This window comes from Asparagus officinalis, chromosome 6 (genome assembly GCF_001876935.1).
Source record: "Asparagus officinalis chromosome 6, Aspof.V1, whole genome shotgun sequence".
NCBI lineage: Eukaryota > Viridiplantae > Streptophyta > Magnoliopsida > Asparagales > Asparagaceae > Asparagus > Asparagus officinalis.
The window spans coordinates 78,112,057-78,125,185 of record NC_033799.1 but is presented as its reverse complement, the minus strand read 5'-3'; the positions used below and the strand labels follow the sequence as shown (position 1 = coordinate 78,125,185).

At 46.7% G+C, this 13,129-nt stretch overlaps 1 protein-coding gene across 1 annotated transcript; it reads left to right on the top strand.

Annotated features, from left to right (window-relative positions):
* Nucleotides 3,598-5,049, top strand: LOC109846368. The gene is made up of 3 exons (XM_020415594.1): nucleotides 3,598-4,524; nucleotides 4,602-4,784; nucleotides 4,853-5,049. Exons 1-3 carry the CDS (start codon nucleotides 4,413-4,415, stop codon nucleotides 5,047-5,049), a joined length of 492 nt encoding a protein of 163 aa, XP_020271183.1. The 5' UTR covers nucleotides 3,598-4,412.

Genomic DNA, 13,129 nt, shown 5'->3' with positions numbered 1-13,129 from the left:
TTTCTGTCTCGCTCAGCGAGGCAGAGGCTATAAAAGTCGGGACTTAGGGTTTTTAGGGTTTTTTCACGTCGATTTTCTGGCGATTTTCAGGCGATTTTTTGGCGATTTTCAACCAGTTTTCTTCTATTTCTTCTCCTCTTTGTTGTCGAATTGGGAAGTGCTCTTGTTTGGGAAGATTTCACTCAGATTTCAAAGGTTTGTTCTTCCCCTTTTCTCCAAAATATTGACTCTCTTCAACTGTGACTATGCATGCATTATTTCGGCCATATTTGATGATATTTGGGTTGATTTATTGCTAAAAATCCTGACTTTCTTCGTTGGGTTTCCTTGTAGACCGTTTACTCGTCATGTCGCCGCGTAGAGCTCGAGGAACCCGAAGCCGACCGACTGTTCAGAGCCCCGAGGAGGCTGCCCCTGCTGCGCCCTCACGTGGAGGGATATTTCAGGGAAGGGAATCCGACCGACTGTTCAGAGCCCTGAGGAGGCTGCCCCTGCTGCACCCTCACGTGGAGGTATATTTCTTTCACCTTTTCACGAATTTAAATACTGTATTTCGTCAATTCCATATGTATGTTCCTATTTTTGCTTGCAGATCCTCGTTTGTATCCTTTGAGGTACCTTCGAGAAGAGCCGGTATCCTCCTTTGAGGGGATCGACGCTTAAAAGTGTTTGTTTTGCTTTGACAAAACACACTTCATAATACACAGGGGCGATTTTATATCATCCCATATGTATCGAAAAGTTTTGGTATGCCGTTATAATGCCTGCATACCTCCTTTATACATATGGTGGATAGAAAATCGTCACACTTGTTATGAGATAACGACTATTTCTTATAGAATGAGATATACCGCTTTTCTCTAAAATTTTAGGATGACACTTACACCATTTATGTGTATGCCTCTTTTATCAGTCCGATTTCCTTCTACCACATTTACTGCTGATGTGGTTACTGGCCGGAGTAGCATGACCCACTCTTATTACGAGGGGATCCCGTTAATTGAATCCTCTCTAGCGGAAGTGATAGAGAATTAATCCAGCGAGGTAGTTGTCGTGTTCTACGACGATTAATCACAGATGCGCCCTTGATCTCGGAGCAAGACTCGAATCAATGCATAAGGAAGCCGGATTTCTTGTTTGGTGATTCGGTGAAAGATCCGAAGATTGCTTTCTGCCAGCCTGCGCAATGGTTGTACCAGAATGGGTCCTCATTCTTATATCTGCCTTTTATCCCCCGGGATCACTCACTATTAATGTTCAGGAATCTATCAGTTGGACGTGAGATGTTCTGGAAGTTGACTGAAAATCACGAGCGTATTCATTGTGGTTTTATTGGGAAGGAAGCCAACCCAGGCTCCAGTGAAAGAGCTCATGTGCGGGGGCTTCATCCGGGTATCTTAGGACAAGATAATATACCTCAGAACGAGAAGATAGTGCAAGCCAACACCGTGAAGAACCGGTTAGCGGCAGCGGGCAAAAGATTACCCAAAGAGACTTTTAGATGCTATGGATGGGTCCATTATTCTGGGGACAAATGGTGGTGGACCAGGATGACCCGATATGTGTTAAACCGCTTTGGGCGAGAGTTAGCAGAATTAGGGTTAGATGTCCCGATTCGTGCCACCATGCATGGCCTACAGAGTAGTGTAGGTCATTTCCTCTGCTTGTTCGAGATCTATAACCCGGACACTAATACATTCTTTACCAAGAACGGGGAACTCGGATTACCACTGCATGAAATGATGCAGGTGTCTGGTTTGCCTATGGGCGATGTTCCCTATCAAGAGTTCTTTCCAACTAGCAATCAGCTGAACAAGATGAAAGATAGCTCAACTGTGACTCATGATACTTTATGGGAATTGACTTGCCATTATCATATAGCCATGGCCGAGATGGAGCCCAAAGCCAGAAAGAAATCTCCTCAGGTCAGCTTAAAACAATTCGCTGACTACCTCTTCAAGAACCTGGATGTCCGTTCGACAGATGTGTGCGGATTGTCTCCTTTGAGTACGGATGAAATTAACCGTCTGTTAGAGAAAACCAACGCGCAATCTTATACTTCGCGCTCAGAAGATGGATTTTTGCACGGCACTAAGTTCCGCTCTTATCTGTGGCAAGCTGGTGTTCCGATTAGCCCTACTGCTCTGCTGGCGGGTTTTCTAGCCTTATGGTTAAAGAGATGTGTAGTTCCTCATCAGTCCGCAGATGCGATGCCAATGGAAGTGTTGTATCCGGCCGTCCAGCTAGTTACAGGTCGCAAATTATCTTTGCTTCCCGCTATGGTGGCCGATATTCATAGTGGATTACGGCAATTAATCTCCGTGTTTACTCAGGAGAAAAAGAAACCCTCTGCCAGTCTGTCCGTTCCGAAGCTGGAGCTACCTTATACTTATCTGATGACCTGGTTAGTACTTCATCGACCAGATTTAATGGAAGCTCCTGAGACGGCAAATTCTAGCATCCCTCTGTTGCAGAATCTCGAGAATTGCAAATGGATCAGGCATCAAGAACCCGACATAACGAGGCAGTTTAAAATTCACAAGTGTTGGGAATTCTTCCCCTGCTTCCCTCAATTCTCCGGTACCTACAATACTACTTTAGTAGATGCTGAAGACCCAAGGCAGAATCGCACTATCTTGGATGTCGGGTGCTTCAGATGGTTGATGAATATTCGACCTGGATATCTGTTCTTCAGAGTAAGGGATGTTTGCCACATTGAACCCTATCTCCCATGTCGATTCGCCCGTCAATTCGGGTATGATCAGATATATGTCGGCAATCCAAACCGCCACCTTAGCTTTCGAGGTGGACTTATCGATGGTGCGAGGGCTTGGTTCTGGAGCATTGCTGGCTGCACAAATGTTGAATTTGATCTTCCTTTAGAGGCGCCGCCCCTAAGGATGACCTTTCTCTTCTGCAAATGGCTGATAGCCACCAATATTGCCACTCGACGTAGGAGGATATCAGACTCAGAGGAGGAAATAGCTCCACGACAAGCAACAGAACCGCCTCGTGAAGCTGTGATGTCGCCTCGAGGAAAAGAGGCCGCTGAATCATCAAGGAAAGGAAAGGAACCGGCTCTCCCAGTTGATAGTGAAGAGGAGTTTGATAGTGAAGCAACCGAAACTTCAGAAGGGGAAGACGAGAATGAATCAAGTTCTGAGGAAGTATCTGGCCTTCCCGATTCATTCTTTGATAGAGGACTTGTAAGGCCTTCTGTCGCTCCGACCCAACCACAAGCTGCTCCAAAGAAACGTAAGGAAAGAGTCGTCATGGAACATCCTAACCGGATGACGGTAGAAGTTCTTAGTTGCGACGAAGAGGATGAAGAGGATATGGTGCCTCTCATTCGTCGGCAAATATCTCGAACTTCTACTCAAGCTCAAACTCAAGTTTCTCCCCGAGCTGAGTTACGCACCAAACATCGTCATGAAGGTTCTGGTGCACGCCCTCTGAAGAAACAGAAGAAAGCTGTTTCTAAACCGCGCGTTCATCTTCCTGCTGTAGAAGAGGCGTCTGGTCGTAGTGCTTCTTCTGATGAGCAAGGTAACGATTTGTTTTTATAGCTTTTACACTTTTTGACGTTCAAACTTATTTCATGTTCAACTTCTGCAGGGAGTCGAGAGGAAGGAGAATTGCCAGCTGATGCTGCTTCTCCCGGAGGTATGGAAATTGAGGAAACAAGCTTCGTCCAACAAATGCATGATGCTCTGAAGGAAGGATCGGCTGATGTTCCACCCACTCCTGACGTTGATCCATCAGCTGCGGACACAGGTACTGATCTTTCTCCTCTCGGAAGAGAAATCCGAGAAATGAATGAGTCGGACCGTGTGCCTCCTCTAATGACCTGTGCGCTTTCTCTCCTTTTAGTCAAATTAAAAGAAGCAGGTACCAGTAGTGGAGCTCTCGAATCAGCCCCGACCAATGAAGGTAAAATCGATCTTTGTCTTGGGCAGATTCGTCTAAATTTACATGTTATTTATGGTTCCTCATGTTCTTTAGACATCCCGATGCACGAGCCTATTGAAGGAGAAGCTACCCATGCCACCAAAGTCGATGATTTTAATAATTTCGACTTTAATATCTCAGAGGACGACCATCAACAAATCCTTGATTCTCTGTTAGAGAAAGCCTCTGATGCAACTATCGGCTCAGATGTTGGAATTGGTTCAACGGAAGCCGGTCCTTCTGAGAGTAAGACTTTGGTTCTGTGAACTCCACATATATATATACGTATATATTTTGACTTGATTAATCATATAAGTGTCTGAATTATAGGACCAACTGCTGGAGCTGATACTACTATAATTACTGGAACGTCTGATCGGCCAGAGGGTAGCGAACTCGTGCCATGGGCAGGAACTGAGGTTGATTTGCAATCATCAGTTCTTGAGCCTCAACCTTCTACTCCTATGGACCCTATGATGATAGAAGTCACTGTCACTCCCCAGATTAGTCCGGTCGCAACAAAAGCGAGACCAACTGAAGGCGTTGGTACGTCGGCTGATGTTATGCCTATTGCTGGTACATTTTACCCATAATTTTGTTTCAAATTTTGGGTTAACATCTCATTATGCTCATTGTAACTCCTTCGTTTGTAGAATCAACTCTTAAAGAGCCTCTTAGCTTGGACCCGCCGTCTTCTGAAGCTTTAATTGAAAAAGCCTCTGATGTAGCGGGTGCATCAACAGCTACCATTCCTGAATCAACCTTGGTTGTTCCGGAAATCAGGTTACCATCCTCGGGTGAACTAAGTCATGCTGAAGGTTCTTCCATCGAACTTGGTATGTCTTAGTTTGTTGTTTTGTATGTATATATATGTCCTGTACTGACCTATTTGCCTTCATCGCAGTTCCTTCATCATCATTATCAGATCGCATCCGAGCTTTGTTAGCAGACGAGGATCCGGATAAAGCCGGCATTTGCTCTGATCTCGACGGCTTCATCTCCTTTTTGAATTCTATGGTTGATCGTATTCTCTCCAAAGGATCGCGATTTGAGAGTTTTAAGAAACCTCTTGAAGATGTGGAAATGGGTGTCTCGCGCTAAGATTTGGCGAATTTTAACCATGTACCCCCCTTCCCACTTCGCAGACTCTAGTCGCTGCACAAATGGGATGAATGAATCTCCCCGGGGAGAGGCTGCACTCATCAAAGGAGGACAGTGAAGCACGTACCAAGCCATCAAATAGGCATATGGCATTGGTACCCTGGGATTGGGAGTTTTGAAAGTCTTGTGACCCTCAGACTCCACCTCTGTAACACCAACAAAGTCAGAGGCCAACTCCCGCAGTCCATACTGTAAGCAACCCACCATGGCGCTGAGGAGGCTCACAGGTCTCCCATGTGCCAAGAGAACAGCCGGGTAGACCACCTCAATAGCAAGGGCATCGACCGGCCTGGTAGGAACGACGCAACGCTTGAGCCATAGCATCAAGAATCCAGCCAGCAACGCCGCGTCGGAAATTGGAATCAGAGCTTGATAATGGAAGCTTTCAAACTCTGTATGAGCCGGGAAAACATCCTCCTTGGCCTCATTGGTGTAATGGGAGGTAGCGTCGTCAATACGAGCCTGAACCTCTTCCAAAGTACTGACAGGCAATCGGGTCACAGAGCCTCCTTTAATGGTCAAGTTCCGGAATAAATATTCCGCCCAAGACACTTGTTTGATGCCGCTTCCGCGAGCCCCCGTCAGCTGCATGCAGATATGGAAGTGACACATCACTTCCCAGAGAGTGGCGTAAATTTCTGGGCTGGTCTTCTTCAAAAGTTTGAGTTCCGCAGATCCCGGAACAAATTCTTCGTATGGTAAATCCCCGAGAATAAGACCTGAGACTTCGTGCATCTCGTGAAGAGCGAAGCCTAGCTCCCCCACAGGGGTGAAGAAAGTGCAAGTCTCGGGACTATACTTCTCCAATATAGAGAAGAAGTGAAAGTGGCTCTGAATAATCCCAAACATAGTAGCCCGCACTGGAACCAGTAATCCAGCTTGGGTAAGAGGGGTTTCCAATTCATCCAAAACGAACTTGGTCATCTGGGCCCACCACCCTGTCACTGGAGAATGAACCCAACCAGGAGCTCTAAATCCTTGTGCGGGGAATTCTCCTTTCTTTTCCAAAAACCTCTTAACAAAGGTCTTCGCCCCTTGTGCGGGGAATTCTCCTTTCTTTTCCAAAAATCTCTTAACAAAGGTCTTCGCCGGGCTGGGTGCTTCGCCAAGAGGATACTCCTTAGCAAATAAACTCGGTCGCAAAGCTGTCACCTGCCGGTTATAACCAACTGTGCGGACCCCGTGAAAAGTCAAAGTCCCGAGAGCAACCCCATCTTGATCCTTAACCAAGGGCCAATCCATATGCCTTGGGACAGAAGCACATTGGAAATAAGATATGGGGAACATCCTCTCCATATTGGGCAAGAAAAGGTTGCGGTCCCCAACTTTCCGCAACCACTTATAGTCCCCATCATAAGCAGTGCTTGCGTCGAAGTCAACAAAGTCCCCGAAAAGATATCCAGGTTTGACTATTGGCTTACGGCTTGGGCTTTCAAGTCGGGCGTCCGTAACCAATGTCCTAAGAGTGTCGGAAGAAGCTTGGGTAATTAGTTCTACGCGACTCTTCTCCCTAACTCGGAAAACTGGGAGTTCTTGGCGCGAGCTGAAGGCCATGTTCATGTCCGCACCACCTTCATGCCCAAAATGGTGGCGAAAAAGAAGGGGTTCGTTGGCATGACGCACTGCAAAAAGAGGAAAAGAGTTAGACAACTCGAAATCAAAGCTCAGACGCGAAGGTCGAGCCTGGCGTCAAACAAGCTCAGACGCGAAGGTCGAACCCCGCGTCAGACAAGTTCAGACGCGAAGGTCCAACCCCGCGTCAGAAAGTTCAGACGCGTAAGTTGACCCTCGCGTCAAAAATCTCAGACGCGCAGGTCGACCCCCGCGTCAAGAAAGATGAAACGACGGAGTCCAGCCCCGCGTTATTGCAACGAGTTTCCTCGTTGATCTCAAGATCAGAACTTGCCGAAGCAAGTTTAATGACCACGGAGGTCGTACTCACCACCAATCAAAGGGAGCTGAGGCGGCACATTCGCATGAGCAGCGGCGCCGCCGGCCGGTGCTGACGATGCAGATCCTCGAGCCGCAGTGGCATCGGATTTAGGAGCGACGGGCTTCTTGGGGGCCATGAGATCTCGTCGGAGGAGATGAGCAGTTGTCGCCGGAGATGAGAACGAAGTTTTTTCGTTGGAATTTCAAGAAGAGTCGAATGACTCTTGATTTGACCCCTAGCGGTCTATTTATAGATAGCTATGAGCTGTCAAATCATAACGGACGGGATTTGAGGCTATCAGCCCGCCCAAACTCGATCCTCGCGTTCGAGTTGGTTGAGCTTCCAAACGCGATGCTCACCTGCGCGTTCAAATTTTCCCAACGCTGGGCTCACCCACGCGTTCCAATTCTCAACTGCAGAAGTCATCTCTGTGTTGAGACTACCATGACAGCAATTTCTTGGCTACCAAGGCGACCAAAGCCGGGAAGAAATAAACGACTCCACTGGGGAGTCTATTGGAGGAGTACAGAGAGATTACAGTCAACAACTTTGAAATCATCTGGCTCGATCAGACGGAGGGAGCAATCAATCCACTAAATTTTGGATCCAAAGTATTCCGAAAATTCGTCCCAGTCAACCGCGAACTTTCGAAAACTTTGGAGGGGGTTCTGTAGGCTGTCTAAAAATCACAATAGATAGCTGATCCAAATAAGCTCCGACAATGGGGGTCACAATCAGACGACTTCCCAATCACTGCATCCGTAACTCCACAATCGCCACAAACGTGACTTCACTTCTGAGATGATTGATCTTGATGGCTGCGACAACAGCATGAATAGTATTATTAGCAACTATTGGAGATGCTGATGAGCAGTGTAATGATTTTAGAAATGAAAGGTTGGACTTAGTTGGTGAGTTGCTTGGTAGAGAGCTGTGGGCAAATATTCGTCTTTAAGACACTATGGATGTTGATTCCCGTCAAGCTCTCACAACGAAAGCTACAATCAAATAGCTTTCGCGCCGACAATCGAAACATACAATCAAATAGTTGCTTGGTAGAGAGCTGTGGGCAAATATTCGTCTTCAAGACACTATGGATGTTGATTCCCGTCAAGCTCTCACAATGAAAGCTACAATCAAATAGCTTTCGGGTCGATAATCGAAAGCGGCAAATAGAGGACTTTTCACATAGATCGAGAAGAGTTACAATTCAACGACACTTCCGACAACTGATGAAAACTCTATTCAGCAGTCTTCACATTCTACAGTGAAAGTTACAATCTGACAACTTTCATACCCTACAACAGCTAAAGCCAGGATTACTGAACAACGGTCCTCGCAACGCTTCACAGAAGAAGTTACAAGTCAAAAAGCTCCTTCTGAAACGCGGATGTCATCCCCGCGTTACAAATATGGAAAGGCAGGCGACCCCCGCGTCTCCAAGGCACAAGCCAAACGTGAGCGACCCTCGCGTTCATAGGGGTTCAACCAACAACGACCCCCGCGTCTCCAAGGCACAAGCCAAACGTGAGCGACCCTCGCGTTCATAGGGGTTCAACCAACACTGACCCCCGCATTTCCAAGCAGGCAACAAGCTAAACGCGAGTGACCCTCGCGTTCAATGGTGTTCAGCTAACACCCAACCTCGCGTCTCAATCCTAAGACACGAAGTTGGGTTCTGAACGCCAGAATGAGCGTTTGACTCGTTCAAACATGAGTCGAACGGTTCCAAAACCGTTTATCCCATGTTCTGAGGGATGTTCACCCACGTAGGAGCGGATATAGGGGTCAGTTACAACCTCTTACCCCCCTATAAAAGCTCAACAAACCCAACGGAGCAGCGGGTTGGATTTTTTGGCATCTGAACCGCACAGGTTGGATTCTGAAGATCTAAACCGCTCAGGTTGGAAATTTTTCAGTTCTCAAACAGATAAGGGCTAGCTGGTTGGATTTTTGGCATCTGAACCGCACAGGTTGGATTCTGAAGATCTAAACCGCTCAGGTTGGAAATTTTTCAGTTCTCAAACAGATAAGGGCTAGCTGGTTAGATTTTTCATATCTGAACCGCACGGGTTTGGAAATTTGGAAGGATCTCAACCGCACGAAGGGTTAGCTACAGCAGCAAAATCCTTGGAGATAGGATTTTTGAATCAAACTCAGAAGATCAAATCTGAGAGGATTCTTCAACAACAGAATAACAGCTTGATCATTAACCGAATTTTCGGTTCTAACAACTCTATTCATAGAGTTCTAACTATCTTCTTCCGAGCTTCCCCGTCGGAGAGGTGTGGGTTTAACTTTACCGAGACGGATTGGCTTTTGGCCTTTCTTTTTGGATGGGACTTCGAAGAAAGCCTTTTGTGCGTCTTCTACTTCTTCATCGGAAGTGAAGTATGACTTAATTGGCAATGTGAGGCATGCTTCTTCACGCAATGTATGCCACGAGCTAGTACCTGCATTATGATCATGCTCTATTTGTCCAACTTTAAAAGATTCATCCGACAAGTACGCCAAAATAAAATCTTCATTAATGCACCACTCGCCCTCACTCGGTACATTATTATTGTTCTCGACTGGACCAATTACATTAAAGTTCAGCTCCCATGGGCAATTCCCTTCCGGGTCTGGTTCGACATCTGCCTCATTACCACTGTCGACGTCTTCTTCTTCTTGCGACTCTGAGTAGAAGACTGAATCGGTGTGGAAATTTTCCACTCCCTTGAAGGGGTATTTCTTCGCAATCAGGGTTCGAACTTCGTCTTCATCATTGACATACTTCATGACTTGATGCAATGTGGATGGGACAACGCGATTTGCATGAATCCATGGTCGTCCTAATAACAGATTGTAGGACGTGTCCGCATCTATAATGTAACAAGCCACTTCGGATCTGAGATCTCCGATTTGATATCTAAGCTTAATCTTTCCCATAGGCCGAGTGTTGTTAGCATTGAATCCGAAGATGGTGGTTTGGGTAGCATGTAATCGATGTAAGGGAATCCCTAACACTTGCATGACTCTGTATGGCATGATGCTAAGTGCCGAGCCTGGGTCGACCTGAACGCGGCTGATTTCTGATGACCCGATATATCCTGTGTAATACAGGGGTCTGTCATGTTTATGTTTCACTTGCATATCTTCCTGAGTGAATGATATGCAGGGCAGGCTTCTGACTGCTTGTAAACACTGCAGACAGGATTGATCTTTAGATGCTTCGGGCATTGGAGTAACTTGGGTAATGAAGCTCTCCGTGTTCTTCAAAGCTTCAATCAGAGCTTCTCTGGTGGCTTTGGACAACTTCAAGAGCTCGTAAAGGGTGATCCTGGCTGGTATGTTGGCCAACTGTGCCATCACATTAAATTGGTAAGGGGCATTTGTTTCGCCAAGATCTTGGTGAAGATTTTTGTTGAACCGGAGCTCTTTTTGCTTCCCTTTATCAACCGGCTTCTTTGGCACAGAACCCCCAGCGTCTTGGGGCTGTTCTTCAGCTTCTTGAGCGTTCTGGTCATAATTCCTCAAATAAGTTTTCCCCGACCGAGTACCGGGGTTACCTTCTGGGTATGCTGCTAGGACGATCCTCTCTTCTTCTGAGTCGGTGAGAGGTTTGAGATGGTCATTATTCTCATTAACAGAGGGGCTAATCATGTTGGATGGCTTAGCCTTGCCTCTTTTTTGCCTGAACGAGGTGTTTGTCCATTGCTGATCTTCAATTAGGTCAGGATGGACCCACATGATCTCTTCCTTTGGAATAGTAATGGGTACCAACCCCCTGTCCTTCTGATTGTGTAAGTCAGTGTTCTTCAAGTGCATTTCCCCTTTATGGACGGGAATGACACCATCTGCAGCAGCTACAGGAGGGAAGTCACCGAACTGGACTGCGATCAGGTTAGTAGATACAGTCTTCTGTTCCGGCTTCAGAGTAAGTACGTTAGCGTTCACCAAATTTTGCAAAATGTCTTTGAAGACATAGCACTTTCTACTAGGATGTCCCAAGAACCTATGATAGCGACAGTAATTGGGGTCATCTACCTTCCCTGCCTCATCTGGTTTTCTGATTTCAGGGAGCTGTAATTTATTGTTCTTCCGAAGTAGTTGGAACAGAGTGTCCACATGCTCTTCTTTGAACGAATACTGCTTGGGCGCACTTTGCTGATTGGGTGTCTTGCCTTGCTTAGTAGGCGGTGGTACTTGCGTGTAGTCAGCTGCTAAAGTCTCTTTTTCCTTAGACCGCTGGGCATTGTTCTGATTGCGTTGCTGCTGCGGCTTGGGTTGTGGCTCTTCTTCAGCTTTGATCCGAGCTACAATCTCTTCAGCTTGCTCTCCTTGCGACACCAGTTGTCTCCAGGAGCGACATTCTGCTACCCCCATCTGAGCAAGGAGCTGGGTCTGCAAGTTGTGCTTGCAAGTTTCAACCAAGGTTGATTGAGTCATACCTGAGGGGCATCGCAATACCATGCTGCGGAATCTTTCAACATAGGTCTTGATAGATTCTCCTTTTTTCTGCTTAGTGGCGAGAAAAGTCGGGACTAAGACCTCTGTGTCGTCTTCAAAGAACCTGGCCAAGAAAAGCCTTTCCAAATCTACCCATTTCTGAATAGATCCAGCAGGCAGTTTCATAAACCATCAGGATGGCATCATTGGCTACCACATCTCCTGTTTGAGACTTGAAGTAGTAGATATGCTGATTTGGTGATCCTGTACCGTCAAAAGGTTGTAGCGTCGGGGCCTTAAACTTTGGCGGATAGGGAGCTGTATCCCATTCTGCAGGGTAAGGTCGTATCACTCCTTCCTCGCGAAGCTCGCTTCTGTTGGCCATTGCATTAAGGCGGGCTTCTAGCTCATCTACTTTGGTTGACTGAGGATATAGTTCTTTTTCCACCTCCTTCTCACCTTCAGAAGAGGATCCCAGGTTGCGAGTCTCACGATCTGGATGTTCGTGTACTTTTTGCTTTCCCTTTGATGTTGTCTTCCAGGAAGATTCAGGTTTTTGGCCTTTTTCTGCCAGAACCTGGGCCAACATGTCCTTTAATTGGAGAAGTGTCTCCTGTTGCGCCTGTAGCATGACATGATGTTCATCCACCCTTTTGGCTATGTCTTCGGGGGTTCCCGTCATGTAAACAGAAACTTTTTGTGCTCCAACAGAGCTTGAAGATTGAGATTCAGCTATTGCCGAATGTTCATCACTCGTCGTAATCCCTTTGGCTAACTTTTGATAATTAACCGGTCGTATAGCTCCGGTCCGTGACCGAGTATGCTGATACACCCCTTCGAACTCGTCACAAATTTCTCGAACAGTCGGGGAATGGCTCCTTTCTGATTCATCGGAACTAGGATACGAGATCTTCCCTCTACCGGTCATGTTGAAAGTAACCTGAGGATACTCAGCTTCAGAATCTTTCTTCTTATGATGGCGTTGTCTCTTGGTAGGTCTGACGACATCCGCCAATCTGTCGAACACCGATTGTCGGGGTTCAGGTGCGCAACATTGGCACTCGGAGAGGACTGCTGAAATAATCCTCTCACAATGGCAGGAATGATACCTGCTGTATTGGTTTTCTTCTAGATAGTAACTCTCGCAAGTCGGGGCTTTGAGATTGACTCTTCATCGGAGATATGACCCTCTGTTTCTGAGGGGGCGAGACTGATTCTTGGTGGACGTGAATCTTGAGTCCACTTCGATTCTTTTTAACTTGGCGGACCATATCGTATTCGGGAAGCGAAGTACGAGGGTCGCGTTGTGATTTATAAACACCAGGCCTTGGCCTGCGTTCAGTCGATGAAACAGACCCCTTAAGGTCTTGTTTTGTTTGGACGCACTCATGAGGCGTCTGTTTTCCCTTAGCAGGGCTGTGTTTTGATTGGACAACGCACCACTGAGGGTCGCGTTTAAGTTGAATCACCCGAGGTTCATAGTTGGATTCATTACCTCGAAGTGTGCGTTCTGGAGTATGAACGCAATGCTTCGGTAGAGCTTCGGAAATGCAATCCTTGCGTTGGACCAAGGATTGATTTTCTCGGAGATATGCTCGTCGGATGGATCTTCTCCGTCTTCGAGCGGTATTTTTCTTGGCTTGTTTCAAAGCTTTA